Source organism: Aythya ferina (assembly GCF_964211825.1).
Source record: "Aythya ferina genome assembly, chromosome: 7".
NCBI classification, from domain to species: Eukaryota; Metazoa; Chordata; class Aves; order Anseriformes; family Anatidae; genus Aythya; species Aythya ferina.
Window position 1 is genome coordinate 4,824,590 of NC_140302.1, and position 21,617 is coordinate 4,846,206.

Consider the following 21,617-nt stretch of genomic DNA (forward strand, 5'->3'; position numbering starts at 1 on the left):
TGTTTTTGTTCAGAGTCCTTAGAATTCTGTTTTGTCTTACTAAGATATGATACACGGTACAACTTCTACCAAAATAAATGCTTGTGAAAGTGTTTTCCCATGTGCCATCAATCAAAACACAAAAACACACGAGCATTTGAAGCGCCAGAATGACAAGCAAGAAAGCAGCAGACTTTCTTGCTCAAGGTGGGAGGAGATGCTCTGTTCTTTGTACGACTGTTAAAAAGTGGTAGGGTGTAGAGGTGCCAAGGGATAGTGCTCCAAACACTGCTTCAAGGCCTGAGGTGCCATAAACAGCTCCTTGTGTAGGTCAGGAAGGTCTGAAGCTTTCTCAGCCAGCGCTGCAGGTAGGCACCTCTCCGAAGTTACTGCAGATCCTCAGGAGCACTGTTCAAAGGTCTGATTTGATGCTGTGGATTGCAAGCTTCTCTATTAGAGCTGGTTCTCATTAAGGACCTGCTGGTTTGGCCGTGTTCCTGGTCTTACACAAACCATCACTTTTGCCCCGTTCTGAATTAGCCCCCTGTTTACTCCTTCATGGAAGACCAGGCTGTGTTTCTGACCCAAAACACGCACTGAGCTTGCCTTTGTATTTCTTGTGTCTGTGGCAGGATTACAAGCCAGTGCTGTAGATGAAATATAGGCTGAGCACACGATCAAGCCATATACGTAGAGAGAAGAGTCGGAGAGGTCAGCCAGCTCTGGGAAAGCGCAGTGACAAGGGTGTGCAGTAACGAGCCGCCACATGCGGGCAGTCTTATCGTTATCGAGCTGATGGGAAGATTTTTACAGAAATGGAGGGCATTGAATGAGAACAGCCCAACTATGGGTTTCTTATGGAAACCTCAAGAAAACGAGAACATTTTTAACTGGAGAGGGGCTGAGGGAGGAGCGTATGCAAGCAAGAAAGTACATCGTGTATGTGTGGTAAAAACCTCTTGTTTGCAGACTGCTGTGCAGAACGGGCTGGCTGACTGCTAACCACAAGCAAATAGGCCAAGACACGGGGCCTGGAAATGAGAGGCAGCAAAGCTCAAAACTAGAGCATCTATTTTGCATGCATGCAGGGAGCGTGTGGGCACGTGTGTGTGAATGCGTGTGCGCACTGTTTGTTTTCCTACTTGTCTAGTCAGCCTTTACGAGTTTCCTTTCCACTGTCAGTACCTCAATTCAGTTTTTCCCTCGTCCTGACGGTGGGACGGCCCACAGGTCGTCAGAGGGCTGTACGGTGTTCTTGTGTTATTGCAGTTAAAGGCAGGGTGCATTTTTACCCCTAACTCATATAATTTAAAATACAAGGTTATATTTTTCTAATAACTCCAGCAGTTATTCAAGTATTTACTCTGTTCAAGTAGAAAAAGAACTTCAATGTTTTGTTTATTTTCCCCTCGTATTTAAATATTCCACCCTTGAGGGCCTCCACGTGAATGTTTTAAAGCAAGGCTGGGCTGATCAAACTTGGCTTTACCTGTAATTCAGGGAAAGACAGATCGAGGGCTAACCCACTGTACAAACGCAGAGCTGAGTGCAGGGCCCCGTGTCACTTGTAGCCAGCAGCTGGAGCAGAGAGGAGCACCCCTCTTGGTAGCAGCTTTTGTTTTGTATTCACCAAAATCCTGGTCCAAGCTCAGTGGAGAACAGGACAATACTTAAAAAGGCCTGGAAATAAGAGAGAACGGGGCTTTTTTCACACTTTTTTTTCAGCTTGTGTGGTTGGTGCTGTGGTTTGGACACCTCTTGCCTCTGCGGGAGTGCTTCAACTGGTGTTAAAAGCTGCAGTATAATGTAAGTGTATATATTAATTATATATTACATTTAGGGAAATGTTCCAGAAACCATTCATGTCTGTTCTTCATCTCCTACAGTAAAAGCTGAAGACTGCTACCAGCTGAACGTATTTTATTCCTGAGACTAGTTCGTGCCAGATGCTCACTGCAACACATTGTGTTGTGGGACTTCGAGGCACGTGTTTTTTATGGAAACCTCTTGAATATTTCTTATTTGTTAAACTATCTGATGGAATGGACTCAGATGGTGTAGTAGCTTAAAAAAAGGGAGGGAGGCCAAGAGGGGACTTGCTGGATTAGGCAGCAAAGCTCCCTTCAGGAATGCTGAGTTTTAACTGTGAAGTATGTGTGAGGTCAGGCATTTATTTCAAAGATTAATTAAAGATTAGATTCCCATGAACTCCATTTAACCTGCGTTTTGTTCTTTTTTGTACCTCAAAAAAACTCGTGCCACTGAAAACTCCTCTCTGTTGTTCTGCTGTTTTTTTTTCTCCTTACCCAGCGTGGAGCAGTGAGGTTTACAAGCAGCCCATGTTTGTGCAGCATGCATATCAAGTGTCAGATCTCCTAGACGTGGAGGCTATAACCTCAGCGTCCTTCTTCAGACAGAGCACAACACTCACTGGAGACAATTTGTTTTGTTTAAAAACAGTTTCGTTTTAACTTAAAATGCTCTCAATTCTCATACTAGCAAAGACACTTTACGCGTTACAAAGTGGGTGGATCAGGAAGCTTGTTAAATGGTTCAGGACAGGGAATGAAACCACTGCCTTTTTCTGTCTCGCCCCAAATCCTATGGGAGGAGGGAGGCTCTTTCCCTTTTTCCCTCGAGGAGAGTGGCAGAACGGCCGCGTCCTTTGCCATTCTTCTCCCTTACACTGGCTGAAACACCAGGGGAACTGAGAAGCGAGCCCTCGCTTCCCCTTTCCCATCAGGAAAATGTGTCCCCCGCGCCCCACGGGGGACAGTCTTACGTGATCTTGGCAAGGCGATGACTTCCTCCTCTATCTGCAGGCAGATGCCTCGATGTATCGGTGCAGAGCTGGCACTGGGTGTGATCGCTGCAGCAGCCCCACGTCCGGAAACATTGCAGGAGCCTGATTAAGCTCAACATCAGACAACGAGATACAAGGCTGATCTGCTTAACTTACGGCTTCAGGCATTTCAGTTTTGTTTTGGTTTGTTTTTTTTTTCTTTTTTCCCTTTTGCTCAGCACTCAGTGAAGATGAGCTTTACTTGTGTGTTTCTTCTAAAAGATTGAGATAATCACTGCTGCTTTGATGTTTTCTGTGGAACTTTTCGTTACAAAATGCCCAGAACCAGCCCCAGTCCCACCAGCAGGACCCCCACCTCGGCTGGCGTCCCTGAGGCTGACCCCTTCGCAGCCTTGCAGTTACAGAAGTGAAGACTGTTATGTTAACATCAAGTGTGTAAATTTGTGGCTGGAAGCATTTGTCAACTTTTTCCTCCTCAGTTGCAACATTTTAGGTTACTTTAGGGCTTGCCAGGAATAATTAATGCAGATTGTGAATTCTGTTTAAAAACGTGGCTCATGTGCTTCCAAGTAACTCTTTCGAAGTGCCTGCTGGCACTTTTTAATTTCGCTGTGTAGTTGATCACGTCTCGCTCTTCCTCATCCCAGCGAGATGTCTGAGCAATCAGTGATTTCCTACCAAGAGCCATTTGCCTGCCTGCCCTTTTCCAAAAGCTCACGGTTGGGGATTTACAGCCAAAGAGGTGAGCGTTGTACCAGAGAGACTGTGCGGGGAGGGAATACTGACCACAGCCCCTTTTACAGCCACCAAAATAGCTCGAGTTTGTCTGGAGAAGTGACTGACAGCAGCTTGGAAGAGCACAATTGTTCAGGTGTTTTGTGCTCACGTGTTTAGTGCTGGAGGTTTTTTCTCATCTGGTGCACAGAAATGCTGAGAGTCTCCTCACATGCTCATTGACACTGCGAAAGAGACGTCGAGCAGTGATGCAAGTATTTTGCTGTTAGAGCTATTAGTAGGCTTTGCTGACAGAACAAAAAGGAATTGGGTGAGTGATGAGTGGAAGGCTGCGATGGGCAAGTTGGAGCGAGACGTCAGTCACTGGGCACCGTGAGAGGGCAGCGAGGGCGTGCGTCAGAGAGCTCCAACGTCCCCGTCTGAAACACAGGGGGCAAAAAGAAGGAATTAGCAAGATGCTTTCCTGTAAGTTAACCCTCTCGGAGGAGAGGAAGAGAAAGTGGTTCCCGGACAGGCTCTCCAGCAGCTCTGAGTGCTGGCCATGAAACTCTGCTCGCCTGGAGCCCGTCTCCAGAGGAGTCCAGCAGCCTCCAGGGATGCTTCAGAGCAGCCCATGAGAGGAGGCAGTCAGGTCGGCTCAGAGCCTCCCTCTGCCAGAAAACCAGGACTTTGCACATAACGGAGGCACTGATGGGCCAAAAGTGACATCAGGTTCTGTGCAATAGAGACGAGAGGACAGCAGGGATGATGCTGGAGCTGATGACCACCAGCCCAGCGTGGTCTGCAGGCTCAGGGAGAGGAGGGGACGATAAGGAACAGCACAACCTCCTGTATTTGCAAATAACTCTCAAATCCTTCTCCTGAACTTCTCCACGTGCTCTGTCTTATTTTTTACGGTGCCAAGCTGCCTATGTTACTTAGGGCTTTAGTAAGAGCACACCTCGCTCTGCACCATAAAGGCACAAAGTTCTGCTAGCAGGAGGGGCTCCTGAGTGTGACCGCCCCCATCAGCCTGTCCTAACCCTACTGCACTGTTTGCTGGGAGCACCACATGGGATGAATCCAGTCCCAGGCTGGCAGAGCTCTGTTTTTGACAGAGCCAAGATCGCTGGTGGCAGCTTCCTGTGGACCATCCGCAGCGCTCGGTGCCCGTGCAGCTGTGGCTTTTCTCTCTGGGTGTCTGTTGGCCTTTATCATGGGAAAAAAACAGGGAGCTGCTCTTCTGCGCGATCTAGATGGCAGCAAACGTCAGATTTCTGTGCAACGCACGTGAGCGGCAATGACTTCTTGTGAGATCTGGATCTTATCTTCACGGGCCAGGTCCTGATACTGCCCTTGGAGGCAAGAGGCTACGGCACGAGAGGCAGAGGGATGCTGTACCCTGCGGGCTGCTGTGCGCCAGCATCCCAGGCACTGGGCTCAGCCACAGCCAGGGTGGAGGATCCATCCTGGCTCCAGGCTGGACTTAAAAATCCCCTCAAGGGTTCCCAATCTACCTCCTGGGTTCATCAGCTCTTTGTCAAGCTGTGATGCCCGTGGCCATCCTTCTCCCTTTAGCCTCTTTTCCAGCGCTGCTCAGCACAAGTGTAGCCTTTCTGTACCACCAGTCCCCAGCACAGCGACCTACAGATAACGCAGCGATGTGTAATATGTTTGTGTAGATAACAGTGACCCCTGAGCGTGCAGTGACCCCACAGCAGTTGGGCTTTATCTGATTTCTGAGCAGTTATGAATGAGAAACTTCTTTATCAGGACCCCCCTCTGGGTGGACAACGCCTCGCCCCTGTACCTGCATGATACGGGGCCACCAGGAGGGAATTTTCTTGCCCTAAATCCCCCGTTGTCAATGGCAGGATAGATGCCCTCACGCTGGGCACTCTCACAGCATGATCGCAATTTACTGATGTTAAAAATTACTCATCACTCCTGAGGTACACTGGGAGATAAAACAGCCCTGCGAGTTATGACTGAGGCGTTGTTCATCACTTGAGATTTTGAGATGTTTCTTCTCTGCTTTTGAGGCTATTTCCAGGCATTTTGGGCACCCTGGGAGGAATCCCAGGTGTCTGCGCAAGGGGCCAGAAGCAGACCCCTCCCTCTCCTTGCCCCCAAATTAATGCCTTAGAAAAATGCAAAGCCCTTAATCTGCCTTACATGTGATTTGAAAGCAGCAGCAGTGCTTCAGCACGGCGGCAGTAGGACGCTCCGATGGCCCCACAATGGCACGTTTCAGGGTTATCGCTGTTGCAGAGGGGGCTGTGAGCTGTTCCCCTGCCCACACGGACACAGCCCAGTCCCGGGGGGGGCCTGGGAAGGTTCCGTGAGCCCGTGACCAGCGGAAAAGTCAGAGGTGTGACGGCAGGGACGACACCCTGCATGTTTGCTCCGTTTCCTATTGATGTGCTGAGCACCACCTCAAAAGAAAAGAAAAGAAAAAAAAAAAAAGCAAAGAAAACAAAAACAAAAACAAAAACCAACACGGAGTTGATGCTAAAAATACAAAGTAGAGAAGTCGGTACAAATAACTGCTGCCTGCAAGCTTGTCTGTTCGTGCTAGCTTAGAGTCTCCTGGTTTTCCCATGCTGGAAAAACCACGTGTGGAAATGGAAAACAAATGGGAAGAGTTCGCAGCCCCTTGTCGGGCAGTGAATCCGAGGGAGCATCGCAGGGAAAGTCACCGCTGAGCAGAAGCACCGCCGGGGCCTCGGTGGACTTTCCACCTCATAAAAATAGATTCACCACAGGCAGCTCGTGCTCCGCGGTGCTGCGGGAGGTGCTGGCAGCATGCTGGCCCCCACATCTCTGCCCGGCTTAACCTGGTGGGGAGTGGTATGAGTAAGAAAAAACCCATCACTGCCGTTGCCTTCTCGTGCCTGATTTATTCTTGGCTAAACTCAAGCCTGGCTGGTTTAATCCCAATGAAAAAGTTGCCAGTGCAACAACACGGTGGGCTGGAGGAAAGGGCAGTGGGCAGGGATGAGTGCCTGGCCCGTGTGCCTGGTGGGCTTGTCGTGGGTTTGCCTTTGCCCACGGGCAGCACCGGGGTGGGGATTTCGGTGCCCGGTGGGGAAGTGGGGGGCCGGAGCACTGGGCTTTTCCACACATGCCTCACTTCAGTCAATCAGGAAGCGGTGACGCAGGTTATGGGTTGGGTTTGAGGTTTCAGAAACCTTGTCTAAAAGTCGGTCTCCTCGCCTCACTGTATTTCTGAAGCGCGAGGCCGCAGCGGAGGCTGGCGGGGAGAGGAGAAATGCCAGCCAAAATGCAGCTCCCAGTCAGATGTAGCAGGAGGATTTTCCTGGCCGTTTGTGTAATCCTCTTTGTGGGATGCACAGCGCAAGGTAACGCCGAGCGGTTGTTCTCTCTGTAATCCTCTTTCTGGGTGAGGCAGTGTGGGCCAATGAAGCAGCCTCCAAATTTAAGGGAGAATCTTTCAAATTGACCTTCTTCTGGGAGGAACGAGGTCTGCTTAGGAAACCTGCTTTGCTAGCTTCTTGTTTTCTGAAGGGAGAATTGGAAGAAAAGGTGCCTTTTGCTAGTGGAACATTTCTGTGTCCCTCACCCAACCCGTCTAAGAAAAAGACTTTGTAAAATAAGCTACTCTATGTACACATCTATCCAATATATGCCGATATAGATATTTTTAACCAGCCCTTTGTCAAGGGTCTGGTTATCTCCTCATATTCTGTTACGCAGCTCTAGAGTAAGGCTGTTGCAGTCCCCATGTCATAACTCCTCTGCTCTACTTGTGGGAGGGAGGAAACGAAATCGGACGTAAGTGTGAGGAAATTAAACGGTTTATTCAGTACAGAAAAAATTGCAACACGCAGCACTAAAACAACGAAAAGGAAATGTTGATTCATGATGACAAATGCCTTGTGGATTCCTTTCTTGTAAGAGAGTGGCACTTACCAACGATGTGTAGGATAATTTCTTGCCAAACTATGGCAAACTATGGCTATGGCAGTGAGAAGCCTTCATTATGCACCTACTGCTGTTTGTGCTCTGAGGAGGAGCTTTCTGAGCTTAGAGCCTGCTTTCTGTATAATGCTTATTTACAAAGTATTCGGTTGTTTCTTCTGTTGCTGCTGTTGTTATAAAAAACCTCCATAAGATGCTAAGAGAAATAAATAAGAAAAGGGAATATGCTGCGAAAGCGGCAGGAAATCCTACCTGAGAGACTTTTTCTCTGACAGAAGAGTGTAGGAGGAAGCGGTAAGTCATCTAGCACATTGTGGCAGTACATGGAGCAATAGAGAGCCGTAATTACAGACAGATATTCCCAAGAAACTGAGAAAAATTACATAGAGTGCTGAAAGGAGGAGGATGTGCCAGGAGGCTTCAGAACAAGTTTAATTAAACGAGACTGGAAAGAAAGATGCTGTACTGTTGCTTCCATCCCCGTGTTCTCCTTTTGGTCATTTTGGAGGACTTGTTCATCACCGTTGGCCCGGGGGGCACCGAGCCGTGGCGGTGGGGTTGGGTAATTTTGCCGTCGTGACACCCACGTCGGGACCAGTGGGTGCGGGCGGCTAACGCGGGCTGCTCCCACAGGTGCCCCCGTGCAGAAGGCGCGGTACAAGAGGGTGAGGTGCCGGCCCGACGCCTGGTCCCCCAACTGCATCGAGGAGAAGGCGCCCTGGCTCCTGCCCCATGGCGATGCCAACAGGATCCTGCCTCCCGTGGCCGACCCGTCCCCGTAAGTGCGCGCAGTGCCGTGGGCGTGCAGGGCCGTGGCTCGTCCGGCCCCGTGAGCGTGATATTTGGTAAATAATGTGGGAAATGGTGGGTGTGTAATGAACCCGCTGCTGTTTCAGGGTGAAGAGCGACCAGATGAGCGACATCTTCCCGCTCTCCGAGGAGGAATCGGGCTCCGGCTTGGACACGGCACTGGAGATGGAGCCGGCCTCGGGCTCAGGAGCCGAGGCCATCCCGGCTGTCCGGGCTGCCCGGGGACCCGAGCTGCCGCCGGGGCTGGGGCTGCGGCTGTCGGAGGAGGCTCTGCTCCTCTAGGGCCCCGGCCGCCATGACGGGACCACCCCCGCCACCGCTCAATAAAAACCCTTGCCTTATAACCCTGAACGGCTTTCGCTCAGTACATGTCTTTATTGGGGCTGGACGCTGGCTTGTTTTGGTACATTAAAAGCGTTTATTGGGGCTGAACACTGCGCTGTTTTGGTGCATTAAAGGCGTTTAGGAAGGCTGAAGGCTGCGCCGCTGTCACACACCCGCCACGCCCCCTCAGCGCCACCACCCCTCCCCCTGCTCCTCCCCACACAGCCGCCCCTCCCCGCCCCTTCCCTCCGCGCATGCGCCGCCCCCTTCCCGCCCCGCCCCTTCCCGCCCCGCGGGCGGGTCACGTGGCGGGGGCGTGGCGGGCGCGTGGGCGGGGCGTGCCGTGGCGGCGCGGAGGGTCACATGACAGGGGCGCGGGCCGGGGGCTGGTGGCGCGCGGCGGCGGCGGCGGCGGGCAGCGGCCATGGTGAGTGGGGGCGGGGCGGGGCCGCCAACCGCCGGCCCTGAGGGGCCGCCTGAGGCGGGGGGGGAACGGCCGAAAAACGGGCGAAAAACGGGCGAAAAAGGGGCTGGAAGGCTGTGGGGGCGGCTGCCGGAGCCTTTATTCCGCCTGTTCTCGGCCTCTCCTGCTTGGGGGAGCGCTCAGGCTGCCCACCTGCCCGCCCCGCTGCCGTTGCTTTCCTCAGAGGATCTGAGGGGTCCCCGAGCGGGCTCCGGTTACCGGGCACGGCTGTGTGGGGGCAGCCGGGGCTGCCTGCCCCTTGAGGGAACCCCCGGGCAGTTCAGGCTTGTGGGGATCGCTGTCCTATAGCTCCGTGTTGCACCATGTCTTGTGAGACGTTACTCGGTGTTCCTGCTGCTAGGCAGCTCTATTCATATTAAACTGTATTTTAGATTTGTTTTTCCGTTTATTACTAATCAAACAGTTAAAACTTGAGGTCCCCAGGATACCTTGAATATGTGCGTGTTCGCTCCTTGAGGTTAAATTGGTGAAATGAGGGTGACTGTTATATCTTTCCAAAATCCACCAGCTAAAGCCGATGCTCTTACTGAGAGCCGAGTGTAACTTCTCAAAGCGAAATGCTTTCTTAAAAACATAACATTGTCCTGAATTGGCGAAGCGTTGTCTGCTTCAGAACATCAAAGCAGATTAGTGCCTAATTCCTAGGAAAACTCTGGGATTTCACACCAACCTTGTCGAGTTTCCCACAGAGCTGCCAGACATGTTTTTCAGTTTCTCGTAAGAAATGTTTGTGCAAGGTCAAAGGATGATCTTCCCTGCTCTCTTGTCTGATAACGCTCAAAAGTTGATGCCTAGAGAATGCTGCTGCAAGGTGAGGACAGACAGTTACAGCTTACAGCACATCGGTGCCTGGAGCAGAATTACAGGTAGACTTACAACATGCGAGGCATCTGATGGCAGGGTTGCGTAGTTAAGGTAGATTGTGTGAAGAGCTGCTGTCTCCTGAGCCCGCTAATGCTCTCTTTGTTCCCAAAGAGAATTACAGGGCGTAGGAAGAGGCAGCAAATAAAAGTTCCTTATTGAACTTTGCCAGCCAGGAGCTTCTGTAATATTCCCCCGATAGCTGTTTCTTCTCACCTCGCTTTGCTCCATCATTCCTCTTACTTCTGGTCAGCGTGTTGCTGCTGTTCATGCAGTAAGTTACAGTGGGGATCAAACAATGCGTATTTTTGACGTAATAGCTCAAATCCTCACCCAGGTGGAAAAAATTTAAGATTTTTTTTTTTTTGTGCGTGTGGTTAGAAGGGATTAATTTTTTCAAAGTGAAGTTGCTGGTTTAACAGTAAATGCCATGAAATGTTGCAGCGGCAGAAACCAAAGTTGTGTTTCCAACGGTAACAAGTATTTATTAGCATCTTAAGGTAGCGGTAATGATGGTAGCTATGCTGCATGCTTTAATACTAAATGTCACACTTTTGTAAGTACAACTGCTGCTTGTTGCTGTGATTGCAGTTACTCGCTAGGTGAACAACTGTCTTCTGTCAGTGCTCTGTCTTGGGTCTTTAATGAAGAACGGCTTCGTAATTTCATGGAAACACGTGTTTTTCCCCAGTATATGGTGCACAGCTGCAAGTAGATCCTGCATTTAAAATGGGGTGTCCTCTGTGAAGTAATTTACCTAATTCTTGTCATTCCAGAGTTTTCTTGGAGGCTTCTTCAGTCCCGTTTGTGAGATTGACGTTATTCTTAATGATGCTGAAACACGAAAAACGGCAGAAATCAAAACAGAAGATGGTAAAGTGGAAAAGCATTTTCTCTTCTATGATGGTGAATCTGTTTCAGGAAAGGTAACTCTTCTTTTTTTTTTTTTTTTTTTTTTTTTGAGTGGCAATTAATTACTGCACTGATTGCTAATGCATACAGGAAATGAAATGAACAAACATAAGCGAGCATGGCCATTTCAGGTTGTGTTGGGACTGAAAGGAAACACTATATTCCTGTAGCTGGTCTCTTTAACCATAGTTATTCGGGCAGCCGACAGAACTGAGCCTTTTCAATGTTTTGTTCGTGTTTGTTTCTGATAATCTTTTCTGGTCTTCACGTTTCTATGAATAAGCTGTTTGTGCAACCATGTGCAATCCTCTCACTGCTTCTGACAAGAAAGTTATTCCAAACTGGACCCGCCCTTCCCCTTGAACTCTGAAATCCACAGCTCCCATGTGTGTAAGAGTAATTCCTGGCTGGTGCAGCCAACCTGCTTTGCATACCCTGAAGCTAAGCCTTACATTTTATGCCCTGAAGTGGTTTCTGGAACTACATCAAAGGGGCAGAATGTTACAGTTCAGCTGGCTGTTGAGTCAACAGGAGTTCTTGGTGGGGAAATGCAGTTAAAATTACCAGAGGGATTCCTCATCTCTCAGAATTCCCCCACAAGAAGTCCTTGCTATCACTGGTTTTACTGGAGTCATTCTCTGAATATTTCTGTTAGGATTCACTCTTCCTCCAAGAAGCTTGGGCCAGCTATTGGGTTCTAGGACTGACTTCTAAGTACCTAGTTCAGTTGTGACTGACTGATTATCACTGGGCACCTTTCTGCTCTTTAGTTATCTTTCCACGTTACGAACTTGCTTCTCTACAAAAATCCTTTCAGGGATGTGAAACTCTTGCAAGACAGGCCTCAAACTCGAACAGAAGGAACTGGCTTTTGCATGTTCACTGACCTAATGACTTCTTGCTTATATCAGCAAGTCCTGAGAGATGCCTGATGAGCTTTGACTAACACCAGCACAGTGGGATCAGGGGTTTTGGGAGAACAGTAATTTACAGGGCAGCTTCCCTCTGTCTCTTCCCTTCTTTTCATCACGGACGTAGACCATTCAAGTGATTTCTACTCGGATATCAATGATATATTGGATTTTAAGGTACAGGAGTTTCTCTGGTAGTAGCTGCCCAGCGCAGAAACATTGATTCGTCTCAGACTAATGCTTCTATTTCTGCTGAGGAAAGGATTTGAGCGCACTTGACTTGAAAGGAATGCATCTAATGGGAGTTCTTCTGTGGACTTCCAAATGTTTTGAAGCTCTCTGCCCTCAAAGATGGCAAGGAGGTCACTGCTGGCTTCTCTGAGCTCTACTGAAGCTAGGGGTTGGGTTCCTAATTGTGAGGCTCAAAGGTTTCAAGGCTGCTTACTGAGTTCCGTCTCATGGATGGCTAGATTTTTCTCAGAGGCTTTAGTGGGGCCTTGGTTATGCTTAATTTTTTAATGAGCTGTTTGACTCGGTTCTTTTCAAGCTCAGGTAGTGCTGTTGAGAACAGTTTGCAGTTTTTAAAAAGGAAATTGTATTAAGTGAAAGTATTAACTTTTAACTGTTGCTCTTTTCTTTTTTTGCCTTTGTAGGTGAACATCTCCTTTAAACAGCATGGGAAGAGACTAGAGCACCAAGGAATTAGAATTGAATTTGTAGGACAGATCGGTGAGTTTTGAAACTATGAAGGGGATGTTAGGTGGGTGTGGTGTGTGCAGCTTTGCATATGTGACTGTCAGCAGTTCGGCCAAACCATTGCGACCTGATTGGGTTAATAGATGACAAGTGCCAAAGGAAGATTGTATTCTACTAATTTTAACACAGGTGACATACTAATTTGTGCTAGTCAGAAAATCACTGGAAGGAAAGATGTGTACATGTGAGGGAGAACTGGGCTGGCAAGTATTTCTTCTGGCTAAGAGCTTGATTAAGAACCACTCGAGATTTCTGAAAACTAAACTTGTAACCACGATGCACATTGTTTCAGCTTTATGTATTTCAGTCTATTCACTTGTAACTTGTGAGTGTTCTCCACTAATTATAGGTGGTGAATGACCCTGTTTTGAAAAACCAACTCGAAACACTTTGTTTTTTTCTTGCTTGTGCTTTTTGTTCGTGTTTAAGGTTTCAAGCCAAAATATCAAGTGTACCTATCGTGCTAGACTTCTTAATTCTAGTCTTGAATTCTGTCTCTGAAAGACAAAGAAGAGAGAGAAAAGAAATGATGGGACAGCCTACAGTAAAACACTTCTGCAAGTTATTCTCTCTTTTAGAGAAGCAATAAGTAGTTTTGTATTGTTAACATAAAGTAACGTTGAAGCTTCACGGGATCTGTGTGCTTTTTAGCAAGATGATGTGGTATTGACATAATAAACATAATTATCTTTTAACTGTATCCAGATCTTGTTTTCAGCTGTGAAGAACCTTGATCGTGTCTAACCTCTTAGCAGTCCAAATAACCTCAGCTTCTTGAGGCTGATGCTGAAATCCCTCTTTTCTCTGTTAGAGGGCTGTATGCATTGTTGTTCCCCTTGGAAGTAAACCTGACTGAAAAATTGATGTAAAATTGACTTTTGGGTTGGCATTTAACAGATTGCTCTGTTTCTGCTCAGTCAGTAGGCTTCGTTACCCTTCGTGTGAACCCTTGTGCAGCAAGTATGACTGAGTTCTGACACCTGCTGCTTTATGCTTCGAGGATCTGATCAGTGGAGCCATAACAGGCTGGTAGAGTGGAACAGCAGTGCAAAGGAAATGAGGTGTTGAGAAGCCGAGGAAAAAAAACAGAGCTCCCATATGTCAGCTTTGTTCAGCCTGGTGTCTGCCCTCTAATAGTTGTATATATGTTCATCTACTCTGAAGGATGATTTGTATTCTCTGAATGACTTCAACTTGATGGAGTTTATCAATTTTTATATTTTTCTGGGTCTTTCTCTTGTGCTGCAAGTTTAGAAATTCTCAAGGATTTGCACAGGAGTGGCTTAAGCCACTGCTTATTTTACTTGTTCGTAATTCTTTGTATCCTTTCAAGTTTTAATACAGTTAATACAAAAAACATCCTGTTAGAGTGACTTCTCTCTGCACTACATGGAGACTAGCTTTAGCTGCATGTCACAAGCATATTTTAAACCTGTTCTTCTGAGTACTTCTCTGACTGGCACAAAAAATAGTGGACATGCAACAGGAAACAGACCTTTTGTTATTTAAATGCTTGTCATAGCAAACAAAGCACACTTTTATTTCTGATTGTAGCAGAAAATAAGCAGTTACTAGTGAATGTATAAGTTTCTGTCAAATTTGCAGTGATAAACTGTCAAGTTTGTGTTTGTTCTCTTCTGGAATGCTTCAGTCTGTGCACAACCACTTCAACTGCCGCTTATGTTCTTACCTGATGTTCTTAGGTGTGAATTGTGGAGCAGCTTTTATAATGCACTAAAGTGGGTAGTCTTTCAATGACGATATTATAGTTCCCTAACTTTTTATCAATGTGAGGATTGCATGGCACAGAGCTACAGATGAATAATAACCACAGTGGTCTGGCCTAGTGACTGGAGATGTGATTCCTCTGTGATACTGGTGTGTATATGCTTATGTCTTAAGAACTTTGTTTTCAAATGACCAACTTATACCAGTGGTCACGATAAACCATTTAATAGGTGTTGTTGGCCTGCAGGATACAGTTTAGGATCACTGGCATGTCCTGAAGCAAAGCAAGATTAGCCCATTAAATTTTGTACTTCCAGCAATACACATCATCAGCCAAAACTGAGCAATGGCCTTTACAAAGGATGCAAGGCAAGAAATACTTGATAAAGCTAGCTAAACTGTCATTTAAAGAAAGGGAGGAAAGAATAAATCCTATGTCAGTGAAGCTTCAAGTATGTGTTCTTTTTCACTGCGGTTGGCTCTTTAGGAATGCTTACTGTAAGTTGCTACAACAGAAGGTAACTTTGAAAAGCCGGATAAAACATCTGGTTAAATGTGTTGCTCACATCAAATTACTTGCTCTTGTCTTCTCCCATCTGCTCTTGGCAAATTAGGGACAGTTTTGTTTGCTAAAAATAAATGCTGAAACCCACTTTCCTTTCCTCTTCCTCAACTGTAGAGCTCTTCAACGACAAAAGCAATACCCATGAATTTGTGAACCTAGTGAAGGAACTTGCCTTACCTGGAGAACTGACCCAGAGCAGAAACTATGACTTTGAATTCATGCAGGTTGAGAAGCCATATGAATCATACATTGGTGCCAACGTCCGACTGAGGTTTGTAACCCCTAGGTCTCCTCTCCCCTGCTGTCCTGCTGGATATTTCATAACTTAGCAGTTGTGCTTGTCACCTTCATACCTCCCCACACCTTGGATTTCAAATCATGTTTAACAGTGAGTACCGTGCCCTGTTTCATGGTGTTGAGAATAGCCTCTACTATGTTATTTGGAATTGCTCATATTACAACACGATGTTGTTTGTATAGATCATACTCTTTCAGGTCAATCAAATAAAAACAGTCTGTATCTTTCCCTTTAAAAACAACTTTTTTTAACCTAAAAGCACTGTCTTGTATTTTGGTGTCTTTCTTTTCTGCTCGGTCTTAAAGATAATTTACTGTGGTCTTTGAAAGAATGATCTGTATGTCAGAACATGAAGATGTTTGCTTATGTAATTCTGGTTACCTTTTATGGCTTGCTTTCTAGGTATTTTCTAAAAGTGACAATAGTGAGACGACTGTCAGACATGGTGAAAGAATACGATCTGATTGTTCACCAGCTTGCTACCTACCCGGATGTAAACAACTCCATTAAAATGGAAGTAGGCATCGAAGACTGTCTTCATATAGAGTTTGAATACAATAAGTCAAAGTAAGTGGAACTCTAGAATGAAGCACGTTCAGGTAAATATTTTGGTAGAAAAGGGTAGGATACGGAATACTTGATGAACAGTGTGGCACTAGGGAGTTGAAAAGGAAAGCGACACTTCCAGTGATTTTGGTATTGAGCTGTCTGGTTACTAATTATGATGGCTTTTCTTCTCTGTTCTGCCTTCAGTGCTAATAGGAAGGTCACTGCAGATGCTTAAGACTTGATTTCTGCATTTATGATTTTTGAATAAAACTGCAGTACTTCATTTAGCAATACTGCAGTGATGGAAGGTGTTAATTGCCCCAGTGTGGCTGAGATATTTAGCTTGGTGGGGAAGTGAGGTCTGAGTAATGAAAGGGCAGATAAGGTAACTGCCTGTAGAAATTGATTGAAGAAGGTGTAAAAGTGTGTTTTTTTAATTTATTTTTTTTTATTTTTATTTAACGAACCCCTCTTGTTCCCTTCTTTTGAAGGTATCACTTAAAGGATGTCATTGTTGGGAAAATTTATTTCCTCTTAGTGAGAATAAAAATTCAGCACATGGAGTTGCAGCTGATCAAAAAGGAGATTACTGGAATTGGTAAGAGAAGCAAAGCCCAAAAGATGGGCTTCTTCCTTACTTGATGTTTGACTACTGTTTGCATTTTGTGCTTCAGTTATCATGCTTGAGGTCTGTGGCATTGTCTTGGGGCTTTGATGTTAGGCTGGCCTCACGAACTTGAACCAACGTAAATGGAACCTTTTGCAAAAAATATACAGCAGCTTAAGCAGCTTTGGTAGATAACAAACAAGGGAAGAGGTGCAAAATGCATCCTGAAGACCTCTCTGCCTCTGCAGAGTAAAGCTAGTGAAGTGGGTTTGGTAAAGAGTGGCATGAAATCTCTCCTCTGCTCTAGAAATGTATTATTTTCAGGCAGCCTAAAGCTGATATCATGAAAACATCTAGGGGCTTTGAGGCAGAAACAGCTCGATTTATTGCAGGTTGGGCTTGCACACTGTGGGACTAGGAAGGCAGTAAGGTTGTGGCTCACGACTTCCTTCCCGAGTGGCTGGGGCCCTAGTGAGTTGTTTGCGTGGAGATTCAAGGATGTCTCTGTAGTAAGAGAGGAATAGCAGAGAGCTCTACTTCATTGCTTGCTTTGTGGCTAAACTAGGTAGTGCTGCATCCCAGGCACTGGAGAAAGGTGGCTCTTGTGCTGGATGGCCACTCCTTCAGTTTCTAGTCTGGTCGTGGCCTACCAGAGTCAGGCACTAGCACTGCCCATGGAACAGAACAGTTTCACAAACCTTACCCTGCATGCTAGTCCTTTATTTAAAGCCTGCATACTGAGGGCTCCCTTGAGGCACTGGCTACTGCCTCTTCTGTGTCAGTGCTGGGAGGAGATACTAAAGAGTAGTTACTCTGTCTAGGAGTTGGCTTTGCTCACTTTAGCTGTGTGTTACTTAAATACAAAATAAAGGCAAAAAATAATCTGGTGGTATGTAATTTAAATGCTGCAGGCTAGAAATTGCTGTGATAAAGCTTTGTAAATATGTTTAAAACTGAAGCATGTGTTCTCAGAGTGATAACTTGTTTTATCAGGACCGAGTACCACAACAGAGACTGAAACCATTGCCAAGTATGAAATAATGGATGGTGCACCAGTTAAAGGTAAATATTTGTGATTGTATTTTGAAGGGTAAATGTTCGTAGTTAACTGCCTAAAAATATGTAGGTTATGAGACTTGTGTAAACTCTTCTTGGAGAAAACAGCTTTCTACTTATGTTGCTGTAATAATATTGGATTTTCCTATTTAAAACTGGCATTTTCACTAACTTTAAGAATTTTACTTGGGACCCTAGTAATTCTTACACTTACCATTGGAAATTCTGATTGATCTATTTAATCGCTTCTGTTTAAACCCGACTCTCTGATGTAGATCAGCTGTAGAGAGTTCCAGATGCAATTTCTTTTTGTCTTGCATGGTTACCACGCTTCTACTGACAAAAATGCTTCCGCCTCTGATTTCATACTCACCTGAGTTTTTTTTTTTTAATTTTTATTCAAGCATTCCAGCTCTGAGCAGTTACTGCCTGACTTCAGGACTCAGACATGCAAATGCTTGTACGTGCCATAGGTGGCAGCAGTACTGTGAAGGTGCTTCAGTAGCACAAGATAGTGTAACTTAGGTCTCATCTAAGTGTGATGATCAAATTTTAATCTAGACTCCCACTTGCTTGCTGCTACTAGTGGGTGCTGGTTCTGATGACTGTGTGGAAGGCTCTTAAATGATCTGAAACCTAATGAGGTGCAAGTGACTTACTGGTGAGAGGACTCTTGTCCTCTTGCCTCATATATTGGAAGTCTGGTGTTCCCTTTTCCCCTGCAGAAAGAAGAGGCACAGAACTTGGGAAGGTGCCTTTATTTCGCATGGCTTCCGGGACCGTTAACATTACCCAGTTTTCAGGAACTAATTGCAGCTTTCCTTTTCAAGGTGAATCGATTCCTATCAGACTCTTCTTAGCGGGCTATGACCCAACTCCTACAATGAGAGATGTGAACAAGAAGTTTTCAGTGAGGTACTTCTTAAATCTTGTGCTTGTGGATGAAGAAGACAGACGATACTTTAAACAACAGGTATGGTCTAAAGGGATTTGACTGCAGAATTCTGGGGTGTTTTGCATGCTGCTTTGGATATTCTGTACATTACAGTGTATATTCAGCTCTGCTTTGTGTATGGCATAAATATTTTTGCTGTTGAATGTATTGGAAGCCATATAGAAAATATTAGCTTGCTGAAGGAGGTCCAGGAGAAAGTCAGGTATGACAGATAATACTTCAGCAAGGATATAATGCTGAGTGCCTTAAAGCAATCTTGTATTGTGAATGTAATAAATGGCTCAGTCTTCAAAATAGGACTATAATCAAAGTTTACAATTTATTAAAGGAATAGAGGTAAGCAAACAGCGCTGGGTGTGCCGGGAGTGTCTCCTCCACCAAGACGCACACCAGTTACATCAAGCAGCTGATTTTTATGCTCCTAGGCTAATACATATTCATTACTACTTTTTTAAAAAAAACAGGGTTATTATAATTAGTTTCCAGAATCCAAACCCTCCCACTGGAGCATGCATATCAGTCTCTGGTGGTCTCTCTGGGGGTCTCTCATGCTGAAGGCTCATAGTCTTCCTCCCTCTTGTCCTTTTCCTTTGTCCAACTTGGCTGTATGGCAGAGACTTGTGCAACATCCCCTGCAAGCTTTGTCTTTTAGTTGTTTTTCAGCTCTCCCCGTCTCCTTAATCTCCTGGCCAGATATCAGAGACTTGCATAGTGTCCCATGCAATAGTCATAATAGTTAGCAGTTATTCTGAAACCCCCCAGATATCAGAGACTTCAAGGAAAAACCTATAAATACATTTCCCTTCAAGCTCTCTATTGACACGAATTGCTAAAACATTCCTTTGCAAGATACAAGAATTATATACATTAACCACTCTGTTTTTCTTTGACTTGTGGTTATACGAGGGTATGGAAGACAGAAGGTCGCATTCATCATACCATGTGGCCCTAGCATTGTGCCATACTGACACGAATCAGATGAATCCAGCCAATATACTTTGTGGCCAAAATAAGTTATCGATGCATTTCCGTGCTCGCTCTTTTCTACCTACTGCAGATAATGTCCCTTCCCAGCATTATCTCAGGTTCAAAACTGTAGTAAGGTCAAGATAATTTACTGAGAAATTAACAAAAGCTGAGGACCCGTTAGGGGAAAGAAATAATGAAAAAGGTCACTGGAATGAAGCTATGTGGATTGTGACAACATATTTTTCTTCTAAAGAATAGACAAGTTGGTGTATGTGGAAAATGGAAGGTAACTGGAGCATACAACAGCTATGATGGGTCTGGGATTTTCAGAAAAGGAGGAAGAAAAATCTCTTGACCCTTCTAAATAGCATCAGACGGAGGAGTAGGATTGTTAAGGAAGAAGTGACTGCTCAGTATTGATAAGTTAGTATTCAGGCAGTAATTAAATATGTAAATTGTCATCTTTCTGTTAACTACGTAACAGGAAGTGCATATGGAAAATACGGGGATCCAGAGGTTTTTCAAAAGCCTTTGCCTATTCTGTCTAGGAATTTATCCTAATGATAGTTGATACTTCTGGCTTAATGGTAAGTGGCTGGTTCAAAAGTGTTTGCTTCCTCCTACAGGAAATAATTTTATGGAGAAAAGCGCCTGAGAAGCTGAGGAAACAACGAACAAACTTTCACCAGCGATTTGAATCTCCAGAATCACAAGCATCTGCTGAACAACCTGAAATGTGAACTGGTAGGAGGCGAAAAACTTTGCAATGCTTCAGCAGGTTAAAGATGGCAGCAGCCTGTGGGGAAAGAAGGCCAAAATTCCCATTACAACTGTCTTCCTTCGTCTTGCAGTGCTGCATTTACCATACTACTAAAACATTCTTCAGTTAAACATTCAAGTATGTATATACCTTTAAAATAAAGTGCTTTCTCAAACACTGGAACTTTCTTAAGCTATTTTATACTGCACATTTACTTTTATTTGGTAATGTTATATGCACTTGGATATGCGTAAGCTTAAATCTAGTTGTTTCCATGCATGGTAGGCTGGTGTATTTGATTTTGCTGATCACCTATACAGTGAAAACAAAAGCATTTCCCTTCTCATGTTGTTTATTGCATGTCTTTTTCCGATGTTGCTTATTTGCATTTGTTTTGTTTTGAAATGGCAGTAAGGCAAATGACTAAATCACACTAAAAAGGTTTATGGTGGACTTGTCCTAAGACTTCTAATGACTGTAATAGACAGGGTTTAACTCAAACCGCATGTATATGCACTATGACTATAACTGGAGCCTTCAGACACCTTACCAAGGTTTCTAAGAAGCTTTGAATTTCGGTAGCAAAGAATGTTAGAAAACATCTTTGCTCTCTCCCTGCCCCCACCCCCAGTTCTGACTTTGCCATTCTTCCCTTAAGCCTTTCATCTGAGTCGCTCCTGACTGTTGGGGGTTCATTGCCCGGTAACGAGTGACTTTGGAGATGTTCTCATGATTTCACCTTTGGGTGGTGAGTGGGTAAAGTATCTGAACGTAATTCTTTCTCTCGTTGATGAAATAAACTCTAGTAACATTGATTATTTTGCGAATGCACAAAATGTGGTTCCTTCTGGTTTCATGCTTCTACTGTCTTCAATTTTTCCTCATTGTCTTGATAGGAAAGGCAAAACATCTTCAAAGGACAACCTCTTCCTCATCCATCTAAGCCCGTGATGAGGGTAAACATGCTTCTTGTGCTCTTCTAGAAAGGTATTTTCAAGCCAGGCAAGCCTCAAAACTGTTAGAAGCTTGTCTAGCACAGCAACTTGTTTGTCTTGGTCATCTTGTATGCATTTAGTGTTTGAAGAAATAGCTTAAATGAGTTAGCCTTCATCTACTCACAGTTGAGCATGTAGTCTGTTATCAGACACGTGGCTTGGGCAGAAACTGAAGCCTGCTGTGTGGAAGGCTACTTGCGCTTGTAGTTCACTTGGCCTTTAAACCAAGACTTCTCAACTTCAGTGCAAGTGTCATTGGTAACCTTACTTTATGAGTAAGCAAATTACTGAATTACTTTTCTGTAAGAACTGTTTTCTTACTGTGGCACTTTGATAAAGCAGACAAAGATTCTGTGTACTTTATGCTAGAATACTTCTCGTAATATGAGTATCTTTGAGAGCAAACTTAATTCCCTCATGTAAGTGCCTGTATGGAAATCTAAAAGAATAAAGTAAAAAAAGCCAAATATTTTCATGGTCACTTGCATGTTGTTACCTGGAGCCTATTCTAAGAGATTTTGAAAACTGATTGTATTTAACCAGCCTCAGATTGTGCAACCATGTATAATAAACGAGAAACATACTGAGCTGCTATTTCAATTATTAAAATAGCTGTATTCTCACTACGCATCTGGCTCG

The 21,617-nt window shown here is 45.2% G+C and overlaps 2 protein-coding genes across 3 annotated transcripts; both read left to right on the forward strand.

Annotated features, from left to right (window-relative positions):
* Positions 1-6,682: 6,682 nt before the first annotated feature.
* On the forward strand, positions 6,683-8,680 carry SRGN (serglycin). The gene is made up of 3 exons (XM_084525051.1): positions 6,683-6,858; positions 8,072-8,216; positions 8,335-8,680. Exons 1-3 carry the CDS (start codon positions 6,768-6,770, stop codon positions 8,528-8,530), a joined length of 432 nt encoding a protein of 143 aa, XP_084381177.1. The 5' UTR covers positions 6,683-6,767; the 3' UTR covers positions 8,531-8,680.
* A 179-nt stretch (positions 8,681-8,859) lies between these two features.
* On the forward strand, positions 8,860-21,604 carry VPS26A (VPS26 retromer complex component A). Of its 2 annotated transcripts, none has more exons than XM_084525050.1 (9): positions 8,860-8,999; positions 10,694-10,843; positions 12,394-12,469; positions 14,904-15,060; positions 15,490-15,654; positions 16,128-16,234; positions 17,237-17,305; positions 18,130-18,272; positions 19,850-21,604. In XM_084525050.1, exons 1-9 carry the CDS (start codon positions 8,997-8,999, stop codon positions 19,961-19,963), a joined length of 984 nt encoding a protein of 327 aa, XP_084381176.1. In that variant the 5' UTR covers positions 8,860-8,996; the 3' UTR covers positions 19,964-21,604. The 2 variants fall into 2 exon arrangements, with proteins under 2 accessions (XP_084381176.1, XP_084381175.1); XM_084525049.1 differs by lacking the exon at positions 8,860-8,999 and adding an exon at positions 9,772-9,867.
* Positions 21,605-21,617: the final 13 nt, after the last annotated feature.

Bases quoted from the DNA above. Each gene is read 5' to 3' on its own strand.
- VPS26A (XM_084525049.1), top strand. From the start codon at position 9,781: ATGTTTGTGCAAGGTCAAAGGATGATCTTCCCTGCTCTCTTGTCTGAT. The intron at 9,868-10,693 runs GTGAGGACAGAC...TTGTCATTCCAG, and splicing joins CTAGAGAATGCTGCTGCAAG to AGTTTTCTTGGAGGCTTCTT. The intron at 15,655-16,127 runs GTAAGTGGAACT...CTTCTTTTGAAG, and splicing joins TTTGAATACAATAAGTCAAA to GTATCACTTAAAGGATGTCA.
- SRGN (XM_084525051.1), top strand. From the start codon at position 6,768: ATGCCAGCCAAAATGCAGCTCCCAGTCAGATGTAGCAGGAGGATTTTC. The intron at 6,859-8,071 runs GTAACGCCGAGC...CTGCTCCCACAG, and splicing joins TGTGGGATGCACAGCGCAAG to GTGCCCCCGTGCAGAAGGCG. The intron at 8,217-8,334 runs GTAAGTGCGCGC...CTGCTGTTTCAG, and splicing joins CCCGTGGCCGACCCGTCCCC to GGTGAAGAGCGACCAGATGA.